General features: G+C 42.2%; 1 protein-coding gene across 1 annotated transcript in view; it reads left to right on the forward strand.

Moving 5' to 3' along the window:
* LOC146991348 (neuronal acetylcholine receptor subunit alpha-7-like) overlaps nucleotides 1-27,409 on the forward strand; it is a 68,204-nt gene that overhangs the window by 20,747 nt on the left and 20,048 nt on the right. The window contains exons 3-4 of the mRNA XM_085762279.1: nucleotides 10,209-10,253; nucleotides 15,736-15,845. Coding sequence (XP_085618405.1) covers nucleotides 10,209-10,253; nucleotides 15,736-15,845 — 155 coding nt within the window. The remainder of the gene's footprint in view (nucleotides 1-10,208; nucleotides 10,254-15,735; nucleotides 15,846-27,409) is intronic.

Below are 27,409 nucleotides of genomic sequence, written 5' to 3' on the forward strand. Positions count from 1 at the left end.
AACCTGCCTCCCCAAGAAGACATGACCCCCACACCAGAGAGGAGCAGCAACCTGCCTCCCCAAGAAGACATGACCCCCACACCAGAGAGGAGCAGCAACCTGCCTCCCCAAGAAGACATGACCCCCACACCAGAGAGGAGCAGCAACCTGCCTCCCCAAGAAGACATGACCCCCACACCAGAGAGGAGCAGCAACCATCTGACCCCCACACCAGAGAGGAGCAGCAACCTGCCTCCCCAAGAAGACATGACCCCCACACCAGAGAGGAGCAGCAACCTGCCTCCCCAAGAAGACATGACCCCCACACCAGAGAGGAGCAGCAACCTGCCTCCCCAAGAGGACATGACCCCCACACCAGAGAGGAGCAGCAACCTGCCTCCCCAAGAGGACATGACCCCCACACCAGACAGAAGTTACACATGGACAAGGATCCGCCACTCTCTGGGGCTGAGGAAACCAAAGAGGTGGAAGAGGAGCAGAGTGGCCTCATCCATCGTCATCTGAACTGACTTTCTCTTCCACCATTTTCCTTCTTCTTCTCTCAACATGCTTTTCTTTTCTTTCTTTTTTCTTTTAATAAAACAAAACAAAATAAAATATAAAGTCTTTGAGATGTACTTCCTATACTGTTAGGAGCTTTTACAGTAAATGTATAATCAAGTCTTTAAAGGAACAGTTATCAGATGTAGGACAGAGAAGTCTTAACATACATTTCTTCAGTTTAAATGTGTTTGATTTCCTGTGATATCCTGCCATCATTTTTAGTCTTAAAAACAAACAAAACTTTTACAGAGTGGTTAAATCAGAATTATATTTATGATATAAAATAATTTTGGTATAGCTTTGGTATAAATAATGCTGTATTTCCACATGGTACCAGCTTGACTCGACTCAACTCAACTTTGGTACAAAGTACTACTCTGGAGGTTGTTTCAATTATACAGGATACAGTAGTATCGCCTTTAGAGTAGCTGGTCTTCATAGTGATGCTGCTTAGTCAAATTTCCAAAAAGATGTTATTTGGATAAACTGACCAAGTTGCACATCTACAGTAAACAGTTACTTTCTTGTCTGGAAAAATATGAAAACTTAATAAAGTGACATATTAACAGCACAGTGGGAATTAAAACAGCTTTTAGCCGTGCAGGATATTCTTGCATCGTCCAGTCAGTGGTCGGTACGTCTCCTTTTAGTACCTTCTTTACCCGTTTTGGAACCTCAGCGGAGGTACTAGAAAAGTAGTACAAGGTACCAGATTCCAGGTACTTTAATAGAAACGCAAAAACGGCGAGTCGACTTGAGCTGGTACCAAAATTGACACACTTCCACATCCTACAGTTTTCACTCACATGATGCATTTCATCCCAACATCTTGGTGCCCAAATGTATAGTGGATCAAAACAGTATATGTGGTTTCAAAGCCTTATTGGAGAGGTTGAATTTTAATGCTTCCAAAATGACAGGTCTTTTTCTGAGACAGTTCATTAATTACAAACTCTGGACTGGACCACGTTTTTAGATGTAAGGGAAATGTGTATTTTGTTTTTATTTGATAAAATTAAGACCATATTTTTCATGAATCCTATTTTGTTTTGTTTCTAGCCTTGCTTCTCTTTGTATTGCCTTGTATGTTTGTTTCTGAAAGCTAAAATAGCTGAAATCAGGTTTTAAAAGGAACAAAACTGGTTTGGAAATTTGCCAAACCAATGATCCAGTTGAAGGAGACAAACACCTCTGTTGATTCATGAAGCAGCACATCTTTGAAGCAGATTTCCCACAGAGTCTGCCCCGATGGCCCTCGGTTTAATATCCTTTGCCACAGCTGGTCCACTGCAGACTTTACGTTTCTTAACCTTGAATTCCTTATAATTGAGCAGAGTTTATTGTAATTTATCAGCTGTATGTTATTGAGCTTTACTTGTAGGAGCAAATTGTCTTAACCTGTGCATAGAGCCAACTTGATGTTCCCAGTCTTTATGTCAAGCTATAAACTAACTACCTGTAGCCTTATGTTTAAAGGGATAGTTCAACACTTTGGCAAATTGGCCCATTGCCATAATCCCTATAGTTTTAGGAGTAGGTTTGTCACCTTTAATTGTCGGTGTAAGCTGTTTTTAGAACGGCGGAGCAGAGCCACAAGCTGCTCAGAGCTACTCTACGGAGGCTAATGGGATTTCTTGGTTTCCCTCATCAAACTCATCAAATACACAATCCAACAACTCCAAAACGCTTTTGTGGACAAGTTGTGACCTGCACATTCACCACGCTATGAGATAATAACGGAACGTTACGAGATGGAGTTGTTTTAGAGGTAAATTCGTGCAAAACCACTGATGCGCGTTCCTGTCAGGGGCAGTTTTTTATCAAGCAGTCTCTGCATTTGCCTCGAAAACAACTCGTAACGTTCCATTATTATCTCATAGCGTGGTGAATGTGCAGGTCACAACTTGTCCACAAAAGCATTTTGGAGTTGTTGGATTGTGTATTTGATGAGTTTGATGAGGGAAACCAAGAAATCTCATTAGCCTCCGTAGCGTAGCTCTGAGCAGCTAACGGCTCTGCTCCGCCGTTCTAAAAAGAGCTTGAACCAACAATTAAAGGTAACGATTGACTAACGACTGCTATGACTATAAGGATAATGGCAATGGGCCAATTTGCCAAAATGTTGAACTATCCCTTTAAAACAGTTATGAAGATGAATAATAGTATTCTTTAAACACTTTCCACTCTTCAACCCAAACACAAGATCTGTGTATTCTTCTTTCATGCATAACATGGTTTCTTAAGACATAATCTTCATTCAGACCTTCATCAGTCCTTATCTGTATGTCCTACATTTTATTCCCACAAACACAAAAACATAACGGGACAACACACACACACACACACACACACACACACACACACACACACACACACACACTCAACCCATTTAGCTCAATGCAACTACAGTCTCAGTCGTTTCGTCACTCTTTTTAAACCGAAGGCTCTTAAATCGACACTTCTGTGGTTTGGGTAAAGTTTCTGTCACATCTCATTTTCTTTTTGGTTCCTTCAGAGTTTGCCACCGTGCTTTGTCGTGTGTTTCCTCCTGCTCCCTATCTCATGCACCTACCCTCACACAAACCCACACATAACCTCTTGCCTGTTAGCCCCACCACATAGCCAGAGCGCTCATCCAAAAAACCCAAGCCGACACCCCGTCACATCCCTGAGCCAGCCCTGTCACAAGACGTGTACGTCTCCTCCTGATAACTACATGGTGGTTAAGAGCTGCACGCCGGCCTGCAACATAGGATTCCCATTCTATTATTAATAAATGGAAGTCTCCTACAGTACATATGAAACAACACTTTAATGTATTCTTTGAGCCTGAAAATCTCAGAGTCAGGAGGTTCAGGTGTCTCCAAAGAGAACATACTGTATGGAGGCCTTGGAATAGGAAATGACCAAGACGACTTTAATTTGTAATCTTAATAAGTAACAAAAGGTGTTTGGAGATTAAATAGTCGTTCATGTTAATGGTTGAGTTAATGAGTTAATGGTTTAAGAATTGTTTAGAAGCAACCTCATTAATCAGCCATAAATCTTTAGAGACCATAAGCAAACATTCATTTGTGAATGTTGTTGAATACAGGCATGTTCTATATACTGTGTGTGTGTTAGTCATATTTTGTTGTTAACTACACTCGCAGCTGACTCCATATATAATGGATAAACTGGTAAGACCTTTTGAATTAATTGTTACTGGGCAGTAAATAATGTAAAGCTGGTTGTGGCCTTTGATTCGTCCATCTGCTAAGAGGTAACTCTCTGACCAGGACAAGTGGGACAGGACCATGAATAATGACACACACACACACAGACTGACAGGACTGGTCACCAGTCAGCATGAGGAACCACCCTGCACCTAATGTAGCTGACAAAAAGAAAGCAGCAGTGTTCATACAGTGGTGGGATATAATATGTTACTTCACTTGGCAGGATTCAAGTTATGACTTTGGTTGAGTATTTTCATTTTATGAAACGTTATACATACACACAAGTTAATTTTAGCATTCGTATGGAGTTGTCAACCAAGATTCACTTTCAATTACAGTGGCATGCAAAAGTTTGGGCACCCCTGGTTAATGTGAACAGCGGGCGGTGCGCGGCGCAGTGGTTAAGGTGGCCGCCCCCTGTAGAGGCTACAGTCCTCAACGCAGGCGTCCCCGGTTCGAATCCCGCGTCGGGCAGACCCTTCCTGCATGTCATTCCCCCTCTCTCTGCCTCCCCCTTTCCTGTCTATCTCTACTATGGCTATCAAATAAAGGCATAAAAGCCAAAAAATATACTTTTATAAAAAAAAGGCATAAAGTTAAACATGAAACACTCTTTTGCAATATTGTAAACAATATCAGTGTATTATTTTGTTTTCTACAGCTTCAGAGTGAAAAGGGGAAACAAAGCAGCAGCCTGCAAAAGAATGGGAAACTCAGGAGACTTGAGCTCTTACTGTAGATAACTTTGACCAAGTTATCAGACAATATTATTTACTAGTTTCCAAAGGGGGGGGGGCTACTACTGTAGGGTGCCCAAACATTTGCCACACGAATGTTATGCCTTTTGGAGATAATTTCATCTCCCACTTGCTGAACTGGTCACATTAACATACATTTTGATCAGGGGTGCCCAAACTTTTGCCTGCCACTGTAAGTCTGGTTTTGGTCTCCAGTCAAGATTTCTAAATCCTCAGCTGCACTATGTTCACTGTTCTCCAGCTCAACTCGACCTGGATATTTCATTTAAATCTGCCAAGGTCACTCACATAAAGTGAAATGACAGTAACACTGTTGGCATGGTGATGATAGTGTCCGGATGAAGGTTCACATGGCCAAACACATTCAGATGCTGGCTTGCACAAGGTCGCTTACAGTTCTTTGCTTATGTTCAAACTGGTTTTTATCTGACCTTGAACATGCAGAGTTGAAGTGGAGAGAAGCTTCTCATTGTGTTCTTGTGTCCTCCTTCACTCAGATCTGTTGGAACACAAGAGAGCATCATATTTATCCTTTACATCGCAAATGTTAATGATGTTAACAATGTGTTTTTCAGCAGGCTGGTGAAAATTAACAGTGAACCCACGTGTGGGAAGTACAACAGAGGACATTCATGTTTTCAGAATTTCTCCTCTTTACTGTTTGTTGATTCACTATATGTCTTGAAACACTGATCCTTTGATCTAGATTGAAAGAAAAAGAAAAAGCTATAGGAGACTATCCGATTGTCCGATTGTTGATAAAACGCAATAGCAAATGCAATATATTGTACTGTACATGTGAGAAAAATGGTGCCGTGAGTCATCCTTGGCCAAATGATGTCAGAGGCGTGCATTAAAAAACAGTTGAGGAGCTTTCACTGAATGCAAGTGTCCATCAATCCCTTGTCAGTCTGTCTAAAACCAATCAGGGCAGATTTATGAGGAGATTAGAGTGTTTATAGTGTATGTGACAGGTCAGATACTGCCCATTGCAGCTGAGCAAAATCCCATAAAACACCACAAAAGAGAGGTCAGGAACAAAACAGAGTGAAAAAAAAAACACAGCAACCTCAAAGCTAAGCCAAATCTCCACGACGGCGCGCTAGATCGAGCACCAGAAAAACGTTGCTTTGTGAAGCTCACAATGGAAAACCTGCTTTTTTTCAGCAGCAGAGAGAGGAGGTTTAGGAGAGGGGAGGATGGAAAAGGACAGGTGGAGATAAGATTGGATCGCGGAGGGAGTCAGGGAGGAGGTGAGGAGGCGGGGATGAAAGAGGAGCCACGATTGTGTCGATTTTCACTACAAGAAGTAAGAGCAGTGAGTTTGCTTTGCTTGTCACTGATGACAGAGTTTCAGCACTATCCAAAGTTCCTCATAACTCTGCATAGTAATGATATGGAAAGTTAATTAATTTGATGTATGATAGGAGTTACTTATATAAAAGTAGTTTCTGTTCAAGGGCATTTTGCAGAGTATCTTAAAAAGATATGATAAGTAGGCAATTCATATTCACTTTAGAGGGTATTTAACTTGTGGTGATAACAAACCCTAGTGTAGATAGTTTACCCACTTTGATTGATCCCCTTTCATGACTGTGGCAGAAGACAGAGAGAGAGCACAAGAGATAGAACATTTTCTTAACGGGAAAATAAACAATATAGTAGGTTAATGTACAGTATAGGATGGGTTCAGACTACACAATTTTTTGTCTTTCACGATGGTCACCATGTTACAAATAACCATCACAGTGGTATAAATTCTTGCCGTGTCTTGGTTGAAAGACTGGCAACACTACAAGTATCACCCCAACCATTCCTGGTCCATGACCCTACACGAGTTCATAGGTCATTGGGGAGGCGTAGCAACAAAGATACTCTACTATAACAAGATGGATCATTACAAGCTGCACCAATGATATGAAATGGTACACACTGCCCCCTCACCTTGTGTTGTGAACGTGTGTGTGAATTTATAAAAGCTGTCGGTAGAGGAAAGTGAGCTATTATGAAAATTAGTTAGTGCAGGCTTTAGCAAATGTTAGTTGGCAATGGTTCTCAATGTGGGGTCCTTGAGAGGCTTCAATGGGGTCCTCAACTTTTTCTTGAAATTTCACCACTTTTTTCCAGAATTATTAACTTTTTTTTTTTTTTTTAAGAAATATTAACTTTTTTAAAAACTTTTTTGGGGAGAAATTTTTCCCCTCTTTTGGAAATTTTTTCACTTTTCTCTAGAATTTTTTTTTTTTCTTTTAAATCTTACCACTTTTTCCAAAAATTTTACAATATTTCCGAAGATTCACGCTATTGGCCCTAATTTGAACGTACATTGACTAAAAAAGTAATGTTCTTCATTCTCAGAACAAATATTTGTGTATTTCTGGTGTTTACTTAAACTTAGGGTGGTCTAATTTGTGTCAATTGATGTAAAAAAGTTTGAGAACCACTGGCCTAGGAGATCTGTGGCAAATCTCGCGAGAGTGTGTGGATGAGACAGAGACAGGCCTTGGACAAAGTTCATTTTCTCCTGACTTTTTTGTTTTTTTGTATCAAAATGTTCAGAAGAGACGTGACTTGTGAAAAATGAGTCCAACATTTACTTCAGTGACAATGGGGTGAAAGAATCAATAATCTGTGCTCACGTTCACTCTCATTGCAGTCTATAGACTCAGGATCTGCTGCTGCTGCTGCTGCTGGTCTCCTAAAGGGGCGGAGTAGTGGTGAAACACACATGACATAGATACAGGAAAGTGACTTGTTGTGGGGCGTCTTGTTTCTAAAACGTCTTTGGTGGCAAGAATCGTGGCTACTGCAGCACTGTGTGTGATGCTAGCGGTCTTTAACTCAGACACGAAAAAGAAAAGACTGAAAAAAAAGGTTGTTCCTGGGTCTGGTAAAGAGGACAGGACAGTCTGTCCTTCAGAGAGAACTTGAGGTATGTAACCATTACATTGCACACATGAAGCGAGCTAACCTACCTTCACTGTGTGTAAACAATGCGTCAGAGCGCTCTGTCATCCTATTGGTTAAGGTCAAGGTTCACATCGTAGGAGTTGTCAGACTTGGTGAAGAAATGCACAAACTTCTAACATGCTAGATGCATGCTGTTGTAGCAAAATCCCTGTTTGTCAGTTACTGTATGTTACACTACACCTCCATTTGTCATTCCCGATGTAGGCCTATAATCAGGCCCGACGGTGGAAATGTTGCGGCCACAACAAAATGGTGTGGAAATCGGTCTGAATTGGTGTAGTCTGATCCTGGTGTGAAGTGATGATGATGTGACGATGCCTGAAGCTCTCAGGTTTTAAAACCAGCACCTAATTTATCATATTTTATGATATTAAGTTGGTTCCTGCTTTGTGTGCATCGTATACGAGTGGGTGATGAGAGAATTTCACCCTGTTCCACCGATTGACAGCTGGTGGCAATAACGCGCCAACAAATTGCGATTACAAAGGCAGACCTCTTAGTGCCTGAAGTATTAAATTAAATGAAACCATCTGATAAGTGTAGAGGGGAAATGTTCCTGTAGTGGAGCTGTTAACAAATCTACAATGTGATAAAGCATCAGTGCACTGCTGCTGTGGTCACTAGCCAGAATGTTGGAAACCACCATCTTTCTACACGTTGCACTGCATTTTATTAGCTTTTTAATGTTCATTGAAATATTATTTTGAAAAATAAAGTGTAACTGCCTGCGAAATGAATAGTGGAATTAAAATGGAATTACCTAACAAAAATGACAAAACACCTTAGGTACTTTTATCCGCCACAGTTCAGGAATATAAACTCGACTTTTTCGAGAAGGGAGAGAGTTAGAAAATGCAAACAAAATCTTTGTCTTTTTATAAGGGTGTCTTTAACTTCAGATAAATATCACACATTTTTAATGCTGATCATATATAAAAAACACATTGTATGAACAACTCCTTTCCTTAAAGTTAAACATCAAAGTAAAAAGAGATAATACAGTTATTGCTTCTAGTCTTTCAGAGGTTTAGTTTAGTTAGTTTAGAATAAACTACTGGATTAAAACAATGAGGATCAGTAGAAGTAGCACAATAAAATAAATGCTTCTACAAAACTTACATAATACATATTTACACAGATATATCTGACTAATAGTTGGCGACAGTTCAAAACTATGGTTAGTTATTTGCTGAAATATATTCCAAGCTTATGCTTTACATGTGTCCACCCCATTTATGTCAGTGAGGAGAAAAAATATGAAATATCCCTCAGTATAATGCAGTAAAGGTCAACAAGTTTCCCAAAGTTTACTCATGATCACTCTTTAAACATTAAAAAAAATGTCGGGGGTACATTTATTTCCTTTATTTCCAGAGCAGGCTCCTTTAAAGAAGAGATCAGTTCTCTCTATCTGGGTGTCTGGATAAAAGAGATGACATGATCCTCGTAACACTTGCTGTATTTATGTATTTTGTACAATTGCTAAGAAACTCTTGTGCTTCATAATGTAATTCAGTGCAACACATTTTCTCTTCAAAGGCCTTTAAATGAATCATTCTTGTGATTCTGCGTGCTTTAGAGCTTCCTGAAACAGTCATTTGCCTCAGTAATTAAACTAGCTTGTGCACAGCTAAATTCAAAATCAAAGACTCTCACTCACACACACACACACACACACACACACACACACACACACTATCTGTGGATGTCGAACAAGTCAAATTTGTCCTGGGAGCGAAACAAGCGGCATGAAGCGAGTGAGCAGACAGTCAAACTTTGTGATAAGATAGAAAACTACACAGTGGATTAGGTCTCTTGGGATGGGAATAAGAAAAAAAAATAACATGGACAAACTGATTTCATGATACGACCATAGTAACATTAAAAAGAAAAAGTTTTCATAGGGTTGAGCTGGCGCTTTTATTCCAGCAGCAGTCACGGATGGAAGATAACGTGATAAGTCACAGAATAGGAGATGCCGCTGTGACTCGCCATCATTGTCGAGTGGTTTTACACAGTTTTTCAGGGGTGTGAGTGAGGCAACAAGGAAGCAAAACCTGTCACTGTCATGTGGGATTCTGGAAAACACAGTCAGACATTTATTCCAACCTCTCATAACTTTTGGTCTTTGTGTCTCTGCTTCTGTCCTCTTTCAATCTTTTTTCTTGATCTATCTCAGCCTGTGTTGACTTTTTTTTCCATCCTTCTCTCTCTCTGCTCCCACTTTTTTCGCTCTGTACCTTCTGACTAAAGAGCCAGCCCTGGTAGAAAATATAAAATGCAACCATGGCCACTGCAGATTTCTGTTTTCCTGATGCTGATATAAAATTACTGTAAACTCATCCCTTTTCCTTGAAGAGCTCGTTCCTCTCTGCTCAGTGTCACTGTCTGATTCCTGCACAAATTGCTGTTTGACCTTTTTTGTGTTTTATCATCATTGTATTGTTTATGTTTTTTTGTTTAAAATGGCAAACATGAACTCTGCTGCCTTGAATTACAATAAATGTATGAAAAGGGAGAGAATATGAAGTGCGTTATTGTGATTCAGAGATCATGCCAGCTCCAAGTCGTCTGCTGTGCAGTTCGTCTTCATTACTGATAATCTTACCTCATGCTTACTATTATTTTATTACTTTATCTCACCCTGCAGATTTTTCCTTTCCAAAGCCCTGTCTACTGGCTGCTGATTGTTTTCTCTTTCCTGTTGTTTCCCTCCCAGGATGAAAAGAACCAAGTGTTGATCACGAATGCCTGGCTGCAGCTGGTACGTCTCCTCCGAGCACTTTTCGTGTGATCATTGTGTGATAATTGTCATTTGGTATATTTTTGGAATGTGTTTTGTGTGTGATGTTTGTGTCCTGTGGGCTCTGCCATCCCTATTTTTCAAAAGGTGTTCACACCTGACTGCTTTTGAAGGCCGGGAGCCAGGCACAATTTACAGCTGCAATTTAAAACCTTTTGTGAAGTTAATACATCTCAATGAATCTCCAGGGCCTCATGTGACAAAATGTGAAATACAAGCCTGAGACTGGGGTTAGCCAGTGTCAGAACAGCTTCAGTGCATGCACGTGTTTTTCTTTTTTTTACCATGACAAAGGCAGCGACATCAGGTCATGTCAAAAAGTAAACTTAAAGATTAGTTAGGATTTTGTAATAGTTAATAATAGCATAATATTAATAGCGTGCAGTAACATTTATTGTCATCATTAACATTATCGTCTGATAGGAATAGGAATGAAACAATATCAACAAGACAACTACCTTCATGTTTTTTTCTTTCCCTTTAAGCCGTTACATTTATTACTATAAGTAGGGCAACCATATTTTGATTCCCAAAAAAGAGGACACTCGACTCCACCTCAAGATAATTAAATGATTAAATTTACACCAAGATACCTCATATATATAGAATATATGCATCCTCTTTTTGGATACTTTAAAATAATATCCCTCTAGACAAAAAATCAAATAGGCTTCTCAGGGGTTATTAATGGTACAAAGAAGCCCTCTGGAATGAAATAATGATAGAAACACTATTGTATTCGAACATCAACCAATAAGAAAAGTCGGGCTGCTCTTGAACCTGTGCTGCAGTTAAAACTCAGACTTCATTGTACACGATCTACCAGGTGAACGTTTGCTCACACACAATAAAATACCATTGTAACGGCAAAGAATCAACTTAAGTACATGCTTAATGGTCCCATGAAAAACAATGAAAACTGGACATATTTAGGAATTACTGGCAAGTCCGGGCAAGAGAGGGCGTTTGGTCACCCTACTATAAATGACATGTTTGCTTTTCTCAAGCGTTACACATCTGGTGCAGCACGTATGGGGTGAGGAAAGGAACATCATGCTAGCTGAGGAGCACCTGTATGGCTCTAACAAAAACCCATTTTATACCACTTAAAGGTCCAGTGTGTAAAATGAGGGGGAAACAGTGACGTCTAGCATTCCGATGCTATTATTTATCTATTAAATCAATGTTTATTTATGAACATGAATAACAAAAACAAATTTCTCAGAGTCACTCACAATGCTCAAAAATAATTGGCCTTCCAACTCCAAGTCTGCCAGCCCTCATTAATACTGCCACCATCCGCAAATCACTGCACATAGCCCATGACCCCCACCACCCACTACACTCATACTTCACCCTCCTCCCCTCTGGTCGTAGGTTCAGACAACTGTCCTGCAGAGCAACCCGCTTCTGCAAAAGCTTCGTCCCCTCTGCCATTACAGCTCTAAACAGCAGGCGGTAGACGTCATGGTTTTTTGTTTATATTGTATATATATGTATGTATTATTTTTCTGGTGTTGCACATGTGTTGGTGTTTTTGTCTGGAACAGAACTGTGAAAATGAATTTCCCCTCGGGGACAATAAATTATGAATCTGAATCTGAATCTGAATCTGAATCTGAATGAAACTCTTGAAAAGTGCTCTCTGGTTGATTGGATTTTGAATTCCGTACAAACATGGTGGCACAAGATGGCAACACTCTCTAAGCAAGACCCTTGCTATGTACAGTATATACTGTATGAAATAGAATTATAAGGCTATGAAAACAAAACAGATTTTATTTTATAGCGATAATATACTTTTACAAATATATTCATTGGTAGTATATCCAGATTTTGCCAATAAACCTTGACAAATATTACACACTGGACCTTTAAGTAGATAGATCCAGTGCTTGTTGAATGCTAAGCTAAGCCTGGGAAATGTTTGGGGAATAAAGGTTTAGTGTTCAGTCATCAGATTCCTAACAGCATCCACGTCCTGCGATCTAAGTATGTGGAACTAAGCTACTTAGCTCAGGAACAGAACATCTACCTCATTAAAAAGAGTTGAGTGTAAGGTAACGGTACAAGAAATGTGCATTACAATGCTCAGTAGCTTGAGAAAAATGTTATTGGGTCAGCCAGTAGGTATAACAGCCTCATTACCATAGCAGCCTCAGTCAGAGTGGCCCATTAAGGATGTCACAGCCCACGCTCAGCCAGGTTGAGTTGGCTGATGACGAGTGGCTTACAAGTTATGAATGAATCAATTATTCAGGAAGCCATCTCTTTAATACCGGCATCCACTGTGGTGGTGTAATGGCTTAAGGAGGCTTTGCAGATGCAGCAGATTTTTGAAGGAGACCTGTGAAGTACATTAACTAGCCCCGGGAGAGTCAGACAGAGAAGGGCCAGATTCACCTCCGCTGCATCGAGGGGGATTTTAGGATTACAGGTTTATCAGGCAATGAATGTCCCACATCCCAATGGATAGGATTTTATTTGGTTTCTAACTGTGAGGATTAGATTTCCTAAGAACTGAGTATTACCTTAGTGTCCTCCTCAACAGCCAGCTTGTATGGCTTATTACGTATCATTATTATTATCACTTAAATCAACAAAAAAGATTAATTCCACCTGGGTTTTATGATCTCTGCCTTAGATACTGCTGCCTCCAGCTGAACGGAATAAATAAATAAATAGCAAAGTAAAATGTATCTCTAGAAACGGTGCTTTGTCATGATAACCATGTCACGCTTTTTAACAGTTTTTGACTGAAACAACTTTCCTCTGAAGACACAGTGAGGTCTGCAGGGTTATACAGTGTATCGGGGAAACTACTTCCTGGAAAGTTAGATATATTCCATCTTTGCTGTGAGCTCCCAAAATAATACTTCAGTCACCTCCACGGGTAACGGCAGAAACCTCTGAGACAGATGTATCCAAAAATACAAAACTAAGCATGGCTCATAGAGAGGTTATGTTTAGAATCCAAATGTAAGTTGCATGAAGAAAGCCCTTTTACTGTGAGTAATGAATGAAGAGGACTTCATCATCTAGTTATCCCTGTAATTTGTAGTAGTGCTCTGGTGGTTCTTGCTACGGAGGGTGCTAAGTTTGCTGGGAGGAGGGTGCACGTGTAATGGAGGGTCCGGGTGCACTCACTCACCCGTGAAGGACGTGCAAACCCGACTGCTAAGCGGTCATTGACCTCTTGGCAAAACGTCGCCTGTAGGGCTGACCCAAAAAAACCGAAGCTTCGAAGCTTTGTTCGTTGCCATGATCGATTTTTTTTCCCTTTCTTCCTTTTTGACACCCGGCAATTGTTACATTAAAATGAGTAGGCTACTTGGCATTCTGGAAACCTGCCTGATTTTGGAGATATGCAGTGTTTGTTTGCCATTACTGTCATTATCCGCTACGAACGCGCATCCCCCCCCCCCCCCCCGCCCCGGTCAGACGTTACGGTCGCCGCCGCCCCCCGTTACGGTTGCGTACCCCCCGGCCGTCAAAGCTTCGATTTTGATCCGCGAAGCTTCGATTATCAAAAAAAAGTGATAATCGGGACAGCCCTAGTCGCCTGCCGTGCGTTAGACCAGGGTTCAGTCCATACCGAAACACAACACAACACAGAGGGCCAGATAACATTGGCTACAGTGGTGCTGTGACCCGGATGCCCAGGGTGGAGTGAGTTCAGCGGGGTGAGTGTAATGGAGGGTCCGGGTGCACTCACTCACCCATAAAGGACATGCAAACCAGACTGCCAAGTGGTCATTGACTTCTTGGCAAAACAGTTTGGTCGGGAGACCAGGGTTCAAGCAGTCTGTATCGAAACACAACGCAGACGGCCAGATAACATTGGCTACTCACGCACAGAAGCTCATAAATGACAAAAATTGATCCAAAACCATTTGCTAAATATAATTATGTTAGCAGTTACGTTTACATAGCAGTGTGCTGTATATATAGACAAGGATGAGCCGTCGCCTGACTTTCAGACAATGAATTTCACACTCTTTCAATAAGAACCTAGTTGTCTCAAATTAGTGACACTTGCTTAAATTTCTGTTATGTAACCCCAAACCTATTCTTAGACAGCTGTTACCTTACGTAGCCCAGTGTCCTCCTCATCTGTTCCTGTCAAAGTTACTGAGCTGTGATTTGTTCCGTTGGCTGTTAGTTGTGCTTCCCCAGCCAGCAAACATGAAAAGAAGGCTCTATAGCACCAAACCGCCAAGGCCCAACAGATAACAAGTGTAGTGATTAAGTCATTAGCTGCGCGAGTGGAGACATATGTCAGCATGGAGCTCTTCAGATGGATTTCTTTGAAGAAGAGTATGATTTTTTTTGTGTGTGTGTGTCGACTGTGAAAGCAGGAGACAGAGTCACATATGCACAGACAGAGCTGTAACAACATGCGCACATACACATGCGTAAAACAATCCCAGGAGCTCGACCTCGCAGACACATTACACACATAAGTTACGTCCACACACACACACACCGACGCACATACGCACAAATGGATGTGCCCAATGTACTGTGGCCACATTAGTAAGGGGACTGTGTTTGCTCCATAGGGAATGTTCCCTCTGGCTACAACATCTGAGCGCCTCCATCTATATATATATAGTAGCTTCTATACATATACTACACACATCAGTGTACACACAGGAGTGTAGTTACATGCCAGACACACATTTCTATACCATTCCAGAGATCACACATCATCTTTTTCTCCTCATTGTAAGTCATGAAAAGAGGCACAGAGGCGACACACAACACACACTCTATCTTTGTCCTTTTAAACACTTTGATGGCGGGCTCAGTTAGCCCTTTGCTGAATATGGGCCCAGGCTCTAATGGGAGTGCAGGGGTCAGAGCCAACAACTGTTGGCTTGCCAAGGTGTCACTGCCAAGCTTCATTATCGGAGCTGGAGACAAAGTGGAAGAGCCAGTGGTGGTTGGGAAATGAGCCTGTGTGAAAGGCCAATTTAAGATTTCACATAGTTTAAGGGCGATCATAAAATTATGATCAACCTCAGAGCTCTCCCCACGGCCCTATAAAGATGGCTCTGACACATTTTGTTTCTCGTTACTATTATGTGCCAGGATGTATTTTAAGGAAAGACGCTATGATGCATAGATTATGTATGCAGCGTGCGTGTCATAGCAGAGACGCTGTTTAAGTTGTAAAACACGTCTCGCAGAGCTGTGAAGGTTGCTAATGTGCTGCATTGCACAAACACAACATTAACAACAACAACAACAGCAGCAACAAATTAGTTTGCGCGGCCAAAAAGCAGACGAGAGCAAAGGAAGCTTAAATTTGAAAATTGCCTCCTTTTCTCTCACTCTATAATAATCCTGTATTTTATCCTCATGTGCATCTGCTCATCACATTTTTTTATATTATTATTCCTTTTTCTTTAATTGACTCTCTGTCCATTGTTTCTGTTAGTACTGGACAGATATTTACCTCTCATGGAACCCAGAGAACTACCCCGGAGTCCAGAACCTCCGCTTCCCCTCTAACCTGGTGTGGGTTCCAGACATCCTCCTCTACAACAGGTAGGTTATTGTCACATCCCTCACTCCTGTCCTTCATTTCCCATCATGCCTCCTTGCTGAATTAAATGTTCAGGCGTATTCTACATTTCATTTTTCACAAATCACATTTACATCAACCTATTAATCCCTATACCACTTTAATGGCTTCTTGCAAAGTTTTGAGAATGTACAGTATGGGATTTTATTGATCAGAACCACATTTCTGCAAGCCAAAGGACACAGACTGGGATCCTTAAAGGAGACATACTATGCTCCCTTTCCACAAATTAAAGTAGTTCCCAGGTGTCTTAAAGACATGTCTGTGACATGCTTTGGTCAAAATCCCCCAAGGATCAAACATCACAGCTCTTTTCATCCTCTCAAAACAGCCCTGTTCAGAACAGCTGGTTTCAGAGCCTGTCCCTTTAAATGCAAATGAACCACTGCTTGCCCCGCCCCTTCTACTGGTACCAGGTAGAGGTGGTACTATGAAAATTGGAATCCTAGTTACATCACTGAAAGACATCTGAGGGAACAGCTTGTACAACCATGGATTTCAACCTACTGTATAGGGAGCCTGAACATTACAGATTTTTATTGTCGATTCTCACAATTTGGGGGCCGGAAGGCAAGACAAACACCTAAATATATGTTAAAGAGCCTTCAAAAAGTGATATTTCCATAATATGTCCCCTTTAAATCTCCTAGGTTGTCCCTCAAAGTTTAAATCAACCAAAGCCCTCAACACAATGTGATGACTGAAGGTTTTTCAACTGAGTGACTTAAAGCCAAAATAAAAGCCCCTGTCATTCTGCACACTGCTGTCATCCCCTAAGTAGCCACAGTAAATTGAATTAGGTCTACTCTTAGTAATAAGCTGTAAGATGAACTGTGTCATTAAAATTAGCAAAGTAGCTTATGGGGAAAAAAATCAGCTTTTCAAGTTCAAACAAAATTAAAAGTGACCTGCAAGTGTCATTTATGTTTGATGAGTGAAAAGAAATATTCTAAGATCACAAAATGCAGAAACAATCAATCAATCATTATTGATAATTTTTAAGAATTATTAAGAATTGCAATTATTCTGTAATGTTCTGTTATGATTCACTTACATATTCAACAACAAAAAATAAATATATGCTAGTATAAGCTAGTTCATAGATATTATGGATATATGGATATTTTATCTAATAGTTTCCAATGTCATGAACTGGTCACTTTACTGGTGGTGTGCTCTCTGCTCCACAGACATGCAGAATTCCACTGCTCAGTGACTGACAGAGCCATTTGTTATTCCACCCTTTTGCATTTAAAATCACTCAGAGTAGTGGTACTCTCATGAATTACAGTGCTTATTTAATAAAGTATATCGACTCTAAGCAGTGGATAAAGAAAGACAAATGATGAAACCTCAGTTTTACTGCTAATTGTAACAATAGCCATCGGCAACACACATGATCAGCACGGTGGTTACTCTGTCATTGCAATGCAATTTTATTTTTTTTCCAGTTCTCTTCTGCTCCCCTCTCATCCTCTTCTCTTACCTCTTCTCCACCAATTTGTTTTCTGTTATACATGGGCAGATACTCTAGATTGCCTGGGCTCTGTTTACCCAATACCACAGCGTATGGACGTAGTCCCCAGATGAAATTTCACACATGGATACTGCCCCATTTAATGAGATGATTGAGCCGATTCCCTGTGGGAGGACATAAACCATAACTCCCAGGGGCTTTGCATCTGTTGCCGGTTGTAATGGGCAGCGCTGTAAGAGCCGGCCTACTGAGAGCACTGCGCCAACCAGTTAGAAATGTCAAGAGAAAGTGCGTCTGTTCTCAGAAGAATTACTTTAATTTATATGCGGTGTTTAAATCATCATAATTTCATTATTCAACGTGGCTTTGAAGCAAGATCACACACGCATCGAGCTCTCTGTGGAGGCATTCATCTGGCTGAGCTCATGTCTTTTCATACCTTTGTCACAGAATGAGTCTTTGATAGAAAGAATGAGATCTAATCTGGGACTTGAACAGAGGTCAGTCTAACAGAACCTCTGTCCTATTCAACCTAAGCCATCCTGGCATTCTTCATTATTTTGACGGAGACGGAGCTCCTTTGCCTTTTCTCCTGTTTCTTGGCCAGCCTGAAGAGATTCAAAGAAATCAAGTTGCCGCATGTCTCCCAGATTAATATTCACAATGTGGTTTGGACCATCTCAGTTTTAAACTATTCACTGACCTTCTAAGTGCGCCAGTGAACGACTTGAGTCCTTTGTGTTTTTAGCCGTTTTGTGTGGCGTCAGTTTAGTCCTCGAATAAAAGATGCTTTCAGACAGTTATTACATTTAAAACATGTACCCTGGCCTCTACACACAACAACAGCCAATGTGGTGCACCCAATGGAATAACATGACCTCATGTGACCTGGCACAGGAGATACAGGTCTGGCTCTGATGTGAAAAACAACAAGAGGACTGTCCAAAGTCTCTATTGAGACGACTGGTATGAGAGGGAAATTGGTTTCCTTCAGAGTATTTCATAATCCATTTTATAGACCTGCAACACCAATATAAATATACACTGTACACATCTCATTACATTAAAATTCAGTATAAATCTGACGTGCTAAAGTCGAGTCACATTATTGCAATAGCAGGATTTCCTTACATTTCCACACAGCAAAGTGATGGAAGACAGTTCCACCTTAATAAGCATAAATCATATTAATGTGCAGTGGGAAAGGGAATAACACAGTGATGTGTGGTGTGCTGGGACTGTTTATGTGACTTCAACAGCTTTTTCATGTAGTGTTGCTAACTAGAAAATAGGTTGTTAGATTACTGGCTGTTATCAAACTGTCAAGGCCCAACAGAGGGTATGTAACGGGCAAGTACATATGCTGTTAATAATGCATCAATCCTTACCATGCCTCCTTACAGTAGCTCTTTCTTTCTTTCCTTTTTTTTAACGAAAGAATCACACATTTGTAATGAGGCGATGGCAACACGTTACAAGGCAGAGATGAAGTTGATTGATGGCGCCGGCTTTTCAGCCCTACCTTCAAGGTGATTGAGGATTCTTAAATGGGGGGGGGGTTGGCCGGGATGACGGATTTGCAGCTTAGCTCATGTGGAGAGACAGAGAGAGACAAAGGTAGAGAACAGGGAGAGTTTTGGCTGAGTAACAGGGATGATACAGAACATTAAGCAGCTTACGGTGGGGATCAGCGATCACTAACGATAACGACAATATAGTCCTGACACAGACCCAAATTGAAACTGACATTCCGTATGCATGCAGTATAAATCATGAGTGAAATCATTCGCTTCTGTTTTTATGAAGCAAGGGAGCAAATGGGTTACTAAAAATGTGTGAAATGAAATATATATATATATATATATATATATATATATACACTACCAGTCAAAAGTTTGGACACACCATCTTATTCAATGGCCTTTCTATATATATATATATATATATATATATATATATATAAAGTTTGTAAGTCCCGTGCACAGCAACTAAGTGCTTCTTCTTGGTGCCAGCTGGTGCAGGATAAACCACTATCAAAAATTTGAAAAACTTCCAGCGCACACTAGAGCATAGGATAGAGAAGATTTATTATCAAAAGTTAAAAAGAAGGGGCAAATAATGGAAGTTTTTTTGAATTTATGATATATATCAACAATATTTTATTTTTTTTAATATATATGTATATATATACGAGAGAGAGAGAGAATTAACTTTAGGAGCAATGTGGCCACTTTTTTTTAGCAGTGTAAACCCAAGTGCATCTTTCCAACTGACCTGTAGGGCACTGAGGAGGTATTTTCCAATGCTGGTCGACCATCACTTGTGACGGGGTATACCATATATGGCACATCAAGACTTTCAAGCCTGTGAAGTGAAAGGATAAAGCAACTTCATTAAAGCAGAAGTAAGCGATCCGGTCGTTTTGGCTAATGCTGCGTTCCAGGCAGGCTTTTGAAACCGTAAATTACAGCTTCACGTCACGACTTACGACTTTGTAGCGTTCCAGGCAACCCGTAACTCGTGTTTCTCCGACCTGTTTTACCTGTGAAAGTCACTATAACAGCCACTTGTAACTTCCGACCCGTGAAGTCGTACCAGATCGAACTGGTACGACTTCACAGGTCGGAAAAACACGAGTTACGGGTTGCCTTGAACAAACCATGACGTCTTGTCAGCCGATGGAGTTAGCAGCCCCCGCCCTCGTCATGGATCTATTGGTCCTCGTCCCTACGTCACCACATTCAGGCGCATCCCTTGGCTGCACACACAGCCCTTTATGCCGTTCTCTCTCCTCATTGGATAAAACTTGTAGGATACGAGAAAAGTTTTCTCCTGGGCTCAGAGCAGAGCAGAGTGACTGACAGACCCGTGTTTCGGTCCAAACACTCTATGTAAGTGATTGCTGTCGGAAGATACAACTATTTAAGACTTATATTAATACAAAAATATCGCTTACTTCTGCTTTAATGTGGATTAGGCTTGTCTGGAGATACAGTCATGTTGTCAGTGAAAAGGACATACAAATTTGGTGTTAATTGCAAGCTAAGAAAATAAAACGATGGGAATTAATCCTGGTCGATTACCTGGAACTTGCTGCTGCTTATTTATCAAAAGAAGTCAAAGAAAATTGTTTCCTGTGAACTTTCCAGAGTTTAAAGGAGACAAATTATGCCCTCTTTCAACAAATTAAAAAAGTTCCCAGGTGTCTTGAATTTGAATTTGAATTTATTTGAATTTATTTATTCAGGATAGCCCCTTGAGATGAATCATCTCATTTTCGAGGGGGTCCTTCCACAAAAAGATACAATGATACAATGTCAGGTAAAGAAATAAAAAAAAAAAAGCAAATACATTGAAACACAATACAGGACTTACATACATACACACACACACACACACACACACACACACACACACACACACACACGCAAGACAAGGCTCTCCTAACCCCAGCTAATCCACAAACGGCCAGATATTGGAATAATAGTCAACTTGTGATATCTTAGCTTACAAATGGGAAAAATACAGAAAGAAATAAAATAATAATAATATTATAATAATAAAAATTAAGTAAATAAATAATCAGATCAGATAAGAGAATCACACACACAAAGAAAGAAACATTTTTACAGTTTGCACGAGAGAGAGGAAAGATAAGTAATAGGAGATAATTATAATAATAATAAATAAATAAATAATAAACATCATCAGAAACAAGAACATCATCAGAAACAAGAACAGGGAGTTTGCAAATGAATTAGAAGTGATGCTTTGAAGCTAGATAGAGAAGTGGAAGACCTAAGCTGGCATGGGAGACTGTTCCAGTCAGACGGAGCTTTAAACTGAAATGAACGACGACCAGATTCTTTAAATATTCTGGGAATACGGAAAAAGAGATGATCTGTATGTCTAAGACTGTATTGTGTACTATAAGGAATCATAAATTGTTTTAAATATAAAGGAAAATTAAAGTGAATGCATTTAAAAATAAATAATAACCAATGAAGAACTCTTCTGGCTTTTGGGGTTAACCAGTTCAAAGATTCATAAAGAGTGCAATGATGAGTTCTGTGGGGACATCTCAGGACGAATCTACAGAGGCTGTTAAACAGCACAGTGAGAGGACGGAGATTACATTCTGTAGTGTTCTGATAAATGATGTCTGCATAATCAAGAATAGGAAATAATAATTGTGATACGATTCTTTTACGAACCTGTACTGTAAAACAATCAATGGACCGATACAGTAATTTCAGACGACAGTAAATTTTCTTTGTAATTAAATCAATGTGTGGTTTAAAGGATAACTGAGAATCAAGCAGGAGGCCCAAGTATTTAAATTGATCTACCTTTTCTAGTGGGGCTCCGTCAAGAAAAAATAAGGACCAGTCTTTGGATAATAAATCAGATCTGGTACTGAAAAGCATACTATGTGATTTTTTCTTGTTCAAAAGAAGTTTGTTGGATGAGAACCATTTCTGAACTAAATTAAAATTATATTGCAAGGAGTGCTGAATTTGTGACGTATCAAGTTTGGAGGAGTAAATTACAGTATCGTCAGCATAAAGGTGAATTTGACAGCCAGAACAGATTTGTGGGAGATCATTAACAAAAATAGAAAATAAAAGAGGACCCAAAGATGAGCCTTGGGGCACACCTTTTGATATTAACTTATAGTCTGACTGGGTGTTCTGAAAAGACACACACTGGCTTCTGTTGTGAAGAAAGGAATTAAAAAATACAACTGATTCTGTTGAAAGACCAATAGCATACAACTTATCCAAAAGGAGATAGTGATCAACCATGTCGAACGCTTTTGATAAATCAATGAATATAGCACCAGTGGGCATATTATTGTCAAAAGAGGATAATATGTCATGTCAGAATTTTGTGAGAGCAGTGGTCGTCGAGAAGTCTTTCAAATACTTTGGCGATACTGTTGATAATTGAGATGGGTCTATAGTTATTAATATCCTGATGGTCGCCACCTTTATGTAACGGGGTTACTCTGGCGCATTTCCAAGATGAGGGAGTTTCACAGGTGGTCAAAGATAAATTAAACAAATTTGCCAGAGGAAATGATAAAACATAAGAGGCCAATTTAAAGAATTTGATCTCCAGCCCATCAGGACCACAACTGCTCCCAGAACTTAAGCCATCGATGACCCGTTGAACCTCGGTTGAGGTGATTGTTCTAAAGGCGAAGGAACTCCTGGACCTTTCATTAATCAAGGTGAGGTCAGAGCAGTGATTACCAGATAAAGAATTGCCAATTAAAGAAAAATGCTGACTAAAGGCTTCTGCAATTAATAATGAGTCACTAATAATTTCATTATTCAATTTAATATGAGTAGAGGCATTTTTTGAGGATTTATTAGTAACATTATTAATTGTCTTCCAAAATTGTTTGGGGTTCTTAAAATTGGTTGTTAGGGAATCTTTGTAGTAATTGGCTTTAGCATTTCTTGTTTTAGTAGTACATTTATTTCTTAAGTCTTTGTAAGCAATCCAGTCAGAAACATTCTTAGTCGCCCGATATTTTTTCCAGGCCTTGTCTCTTTGTTTGAATAAATTAATAAGTTCTCCTTTAATCCATGTTAAGTGTCTACCCTTAACTCTAATTGTTGACCAGGGTGCGTGTTTGTCAATAACCTTGAGAAACTCAGTATAGAAAAAATGCCACGCATCATCAACATTTGGTATTGAAACCGCTCCCAGTTTATGTTTAGAATGTCTTGAATAAAGAGATCATGATTAATATTATTAGCTTCCCTTACTTTAATAAATTTAGGGGGAAGATGGGGCATTTTAATCTTCCAAACACAAGTGGTCGCTAAAGGAATCTGATAGTACACCAGATTGAATAATTCTGTCAGGATGGGTGACTAGTATCAAATCAAGCAGGGAGGCTGAGCTAGAGCACACCCTTGTGGGTTCAGTTATGAGTTGTGTGAGATTTATACTGTTGAAAAGATTGCGATCACTAAGAGAAGACCGGTCAAGCCAGTTAGAGTTGAAATCCCCTAAAATGATTTTCTCACTTGAGTGGTCTAGGGAGTTAATGGTAGACAAGATACAGTTTATGGATTCCGTAGGAGATTTAGGGGGTCTATAGAAATTTCCAATAATTAATCTTTTGTTCTCATGAAAAATTATCCTTACAAAGAGACATTCAAAATACAAAGGATTCTCTGTAGGTGTGACTAGCTCTGAAGTCAGACTTGAGGAGATGTAGGTCAGAAGTCCTCCTCCTCTGGAACCCCTGTCACTTCTGTATAAGACATAATTGTCAAGTTTAACATCATTGTCAGGAATATTACTGTTCACTCTTAGAGTTTTGGTGTATGAAAAGTCTTCATACAATTGATGGATCTGCAAATCAACCCATCTCATCACTACCTGAAGCGACACACAAAACATTGCACTCAGTCTCAACACTCAGCTGTAAAGAAACCAGTCAAACAGCGGCTGTGGCTCATGAGGCAGAGCAGGTTGTTCCCTAACCGGAAGGTCGGTGATTCGACTCCTCTAGTCTTCATATTGAAGTGTCCTTGGGCAAGACACTGAACCCACACCTGCCCCCCGATCTGTGTCAGCGCTGTGTGAAAGAAATGCATGTGACATACAGTGTCAAGTGCTAGTTGTCCTAGAGACTAGAAAGTGCTATATAAATTCAAGTTCATTTACCATTTACAGTACCGCATGGTAACATTAGAATACAGCGGGTAGTGTTGACGTAAAGTATTCATTCATGTACTTTCATCACTTGTTGTGTGTAGAGGTGAGTGATACACCGTGAATGCCAATGAGGAGTGGATACAAAGCGCCTGTGCCCTCCATCATGATTGTAAGATTCTTGTGTCTTGCTGTTTCCAACCTATTCACAGCAGCTGTAAACACTTCTGAACACAGTTGGCTCTTCATATTATCTTGTTTATTTCATGCACAGCCTAGTATTTAGAACCTCCGGATCAAGCAACCTTGCCTGGGGTGGTCCCCTTCCTCAGCCAAGCCTGGGAGGGAGGGGAGCTTGCTGGGGGGTTGGGTGTCGGGTTGGGGAGCATACATCAGTCCGACAGCTCATTTCTCCGACTACCCATTCTACAGTGTTAAAGGGATAGTTCACCCAAAATTGAAATTTCACTCATTATCTACTCACCCTCATGTCGACTAAGGGCTGGGAGAAGTTTCAGAGTCCTCCGTGGCTTCTCTGAGCTTCAAAGCTTGTTTTGTAGCGGAAGCTTCTCGAAGCTCCTCTTCCCGGTTCTTCAAATTTGAACAAACTGGGAAGAGGACGGACCCTGGTTCGTCCAAATTTGACGAACCGGGAAGAGGAGCTTCCGCTTAACACAAGCTTGAAATATATCCATCCATCCATCCATCCATTTTCATCCGCTTGATCCGGAGTCGGGTCGCGGGGGCAGCAGTCGGAGCAGGGATCCCCAGACTTCCCTCTCCCCGGACACTTCCTCCAGCTCTTCCGGGGGGACCCCAAGGCGTTCCCAGGCCAGCCGAGTGACGTAGTCACTCCAGCGTGTCCTGGGTCTTCCTCGGGGCCTCCTCCCGGTGGGACATGCCCGGAACACCTCACGAGGGAGGCGTCCAGGGGGCATCCTATACAGGTGCCCGAGCCACCTCAGCTGGCTCCTCTTGATGTGGAGGAGCAGCGGCTCTACTCCGAGCTCCTCCCGGGTGACAGAGCTCCTCACCCTATCTCTAAGGGAGCGCCCCGCCACCCTGCGGAGGAAACTCATTTCGGCCGCTTGTATCCGGGATCCCGTTCTTTCGGTCATGACCCAGAGTTCATGACCATAGGTGAGGGTGGGAACGTAGATCGACCGGTAAATCGAGAGCTTTGCCTTTCGGCTCAGCTCCTTCTTCACCACGACGGACCGATACAATGACCGCATTACTGCGGCCGCCGCACCGATCCACCTGTCGATCTCGCGCTCCGTTCTCCCCTCACTCGTGAACAAGACCCCAAGATACTTAAAGTCCTCCACCTGAGGCAGGAACTCTCCCCCGACCTGGAGGGTGCAAGCCACCTTTTTCCGGTCGAGAACCATGGCCTCGGACTTAGAGGTGCTGATTCTCATCCCAGCTGCTTCACACTCGGCTGCAAACCGCCCCAGTGCATGCTGAAGGTCCTGGCTCGAGGGAGCCAACAAGACCACATCATCTGCAAAAAGCAGAGATGAAATCCAGTGGCTCCCGAACCGTACCCCCTCCGGCCCTTGGCTGCGCCTAGAAATTCTGTCCATATAAATAATGAACAGAACCGGTGACAAAGGGCAGCCCTGCCGGAGTCCAACACGCACCGGGAACAAGTCTGACTTACTGCCGGCAATGCGAACCAAGCTCCTGCTCCGGTCATACAGGGACCGTACAGCCCTCAGCAGAGGGCCTCCGACCCCATACTCTCGGAGCACCTCCCACAGGATGCCACGTGGGACACGGTCGAAAGCTTTCTCCAAGTCCACAAAACACATGTGGACTGGTTGGGCAAACTCCCATGCACCCTCGAGCACCCTGCGGAGGGTGTAGAGCTGGTCCAGCGTTCCACGGCCAGGACGAAAACCGCATTGTTCCTCCTGAATCCGAGGTTCGACTATCGGCCGAATTCTCCTCTCCAGCACCCTGGAATAGACTTTCCCCGGGAGGCTGAGGAGTGTGATCCCCCGGTAGTTGGAACACACCCTTCGGTCCCCCTTTTTGAAGAGAGGGACCACCACCCCGGTCTGCCAGTCCAGAGGCACTGTCCCCGACTGCCACGCGATGCTGCAGAGGCGTGTCAGCCACGACAGCCCCGCAACATCCAGAGACTTGAGGTACTCAGGGCGGATCTCATCCACCCCCGGTGCCTTGCCACTGAGGAGCTTCCGGACTACCTCAGTGACTTCAGCTTGGGTGATGAATGAATCGACCTCTGAATCCTCAGCCTCTGCTTCCTCGACGGAAGGCGTGTCAGTGGGATTGAGGAGATCCTCGAAGTATTCCTTCCACCGTCCGACGATATCCCCAGTCGAGGTCAACAGCTCCCCTCCTCCACTGTAAACAGTGTTGGCGGAGCACTGCTTCCCCCTCCTGAGGCGTCGGATGGTTTGCCAGAATTTCCTCGAGGCCGACCGGTAGTCCTCCTCCATGGCCTCCCCGAACTTTTCCCAGACCCGAGTTTTTGCTTCCGCGACCGCCCGGGCTGCCGTCCGCTTGGCCTGCCGGTACCCGTCAGCTGCCTCGGGGGTCCCCCGAGCTAGCCAGGCTCGGTAGGACTCCTTCTTCAGCTTGACGGCATCCCTTACTTCTGGTGTCCACCACCGGGTTCGGGGATTACCGCCACGACAAGCACCGGAGACCTTACGGCCACAGCTCCGGACGGCCGCGTCAACAATGGAAGTGGTCCATTCAGACTCAATGTCTCCGGCCTCCCTCGGAATCCGGTCAAAGCTCTCCCGGAGGTGGGAGTTGAAGACCTCCCTGACAGGGGATTCTGCCAGACGTTCCCAGCAGACCCTCACGATACGCTTGGGTCTGCCAAGTCTGACCAGCTTCCTCCCCTGCCAGCGGATCCAACTCACCACCAGGTGGTGATCAGTTGACAGCTCAGCCCCTCTCTTCACCCGAGTGTCCAAGACATACGGCCGGAGATCAGATGACACGACTACAAAGTCGATCATTGACCTCCGGCCTAGGGTGTCCTGGTGCCACGTGCACTGATGGACACCCTTATGCCTGAACATGGTGTTCGTTATGGACAAACCGTGGCTAGCACAGAAGTCCAATAACAAAACACCGCTCGGGTTCAGATCGGGGAGGCCGTTCCTCCCAATCACACCTCTCCAGGTAACACTGTCGCTGCCCACGTGAGCGTTGAAGTCCCCCAACAGAACGATGGAGTCCCCGGTTGGAGCACTTTCCAGCACCCCTCCCAGGGCCTCCAGGAAGGCCGGGTACTCTGCACTGCCGTTCGGCCCGTAGGCCGAGACAACCGTGAGAGACCTATCCCCGACCCGAAGGCGCAGGGAAACGACCCTCTCGTTCAGTGGGGAGAAC

This window comes from Trachurus japonicus, chromosome 1 (assembly GCF_045865225.1).
Source record: "Trachurus japonicus isolate A0001 chromosome 1, Traja_1.0".
NCBI classification, from domain to species: Eukaryota; Metazoa; Chordata; class Actinopteri; order Carangiformes; family Carangidae; genus Trachurus; species Trachurus japonicus.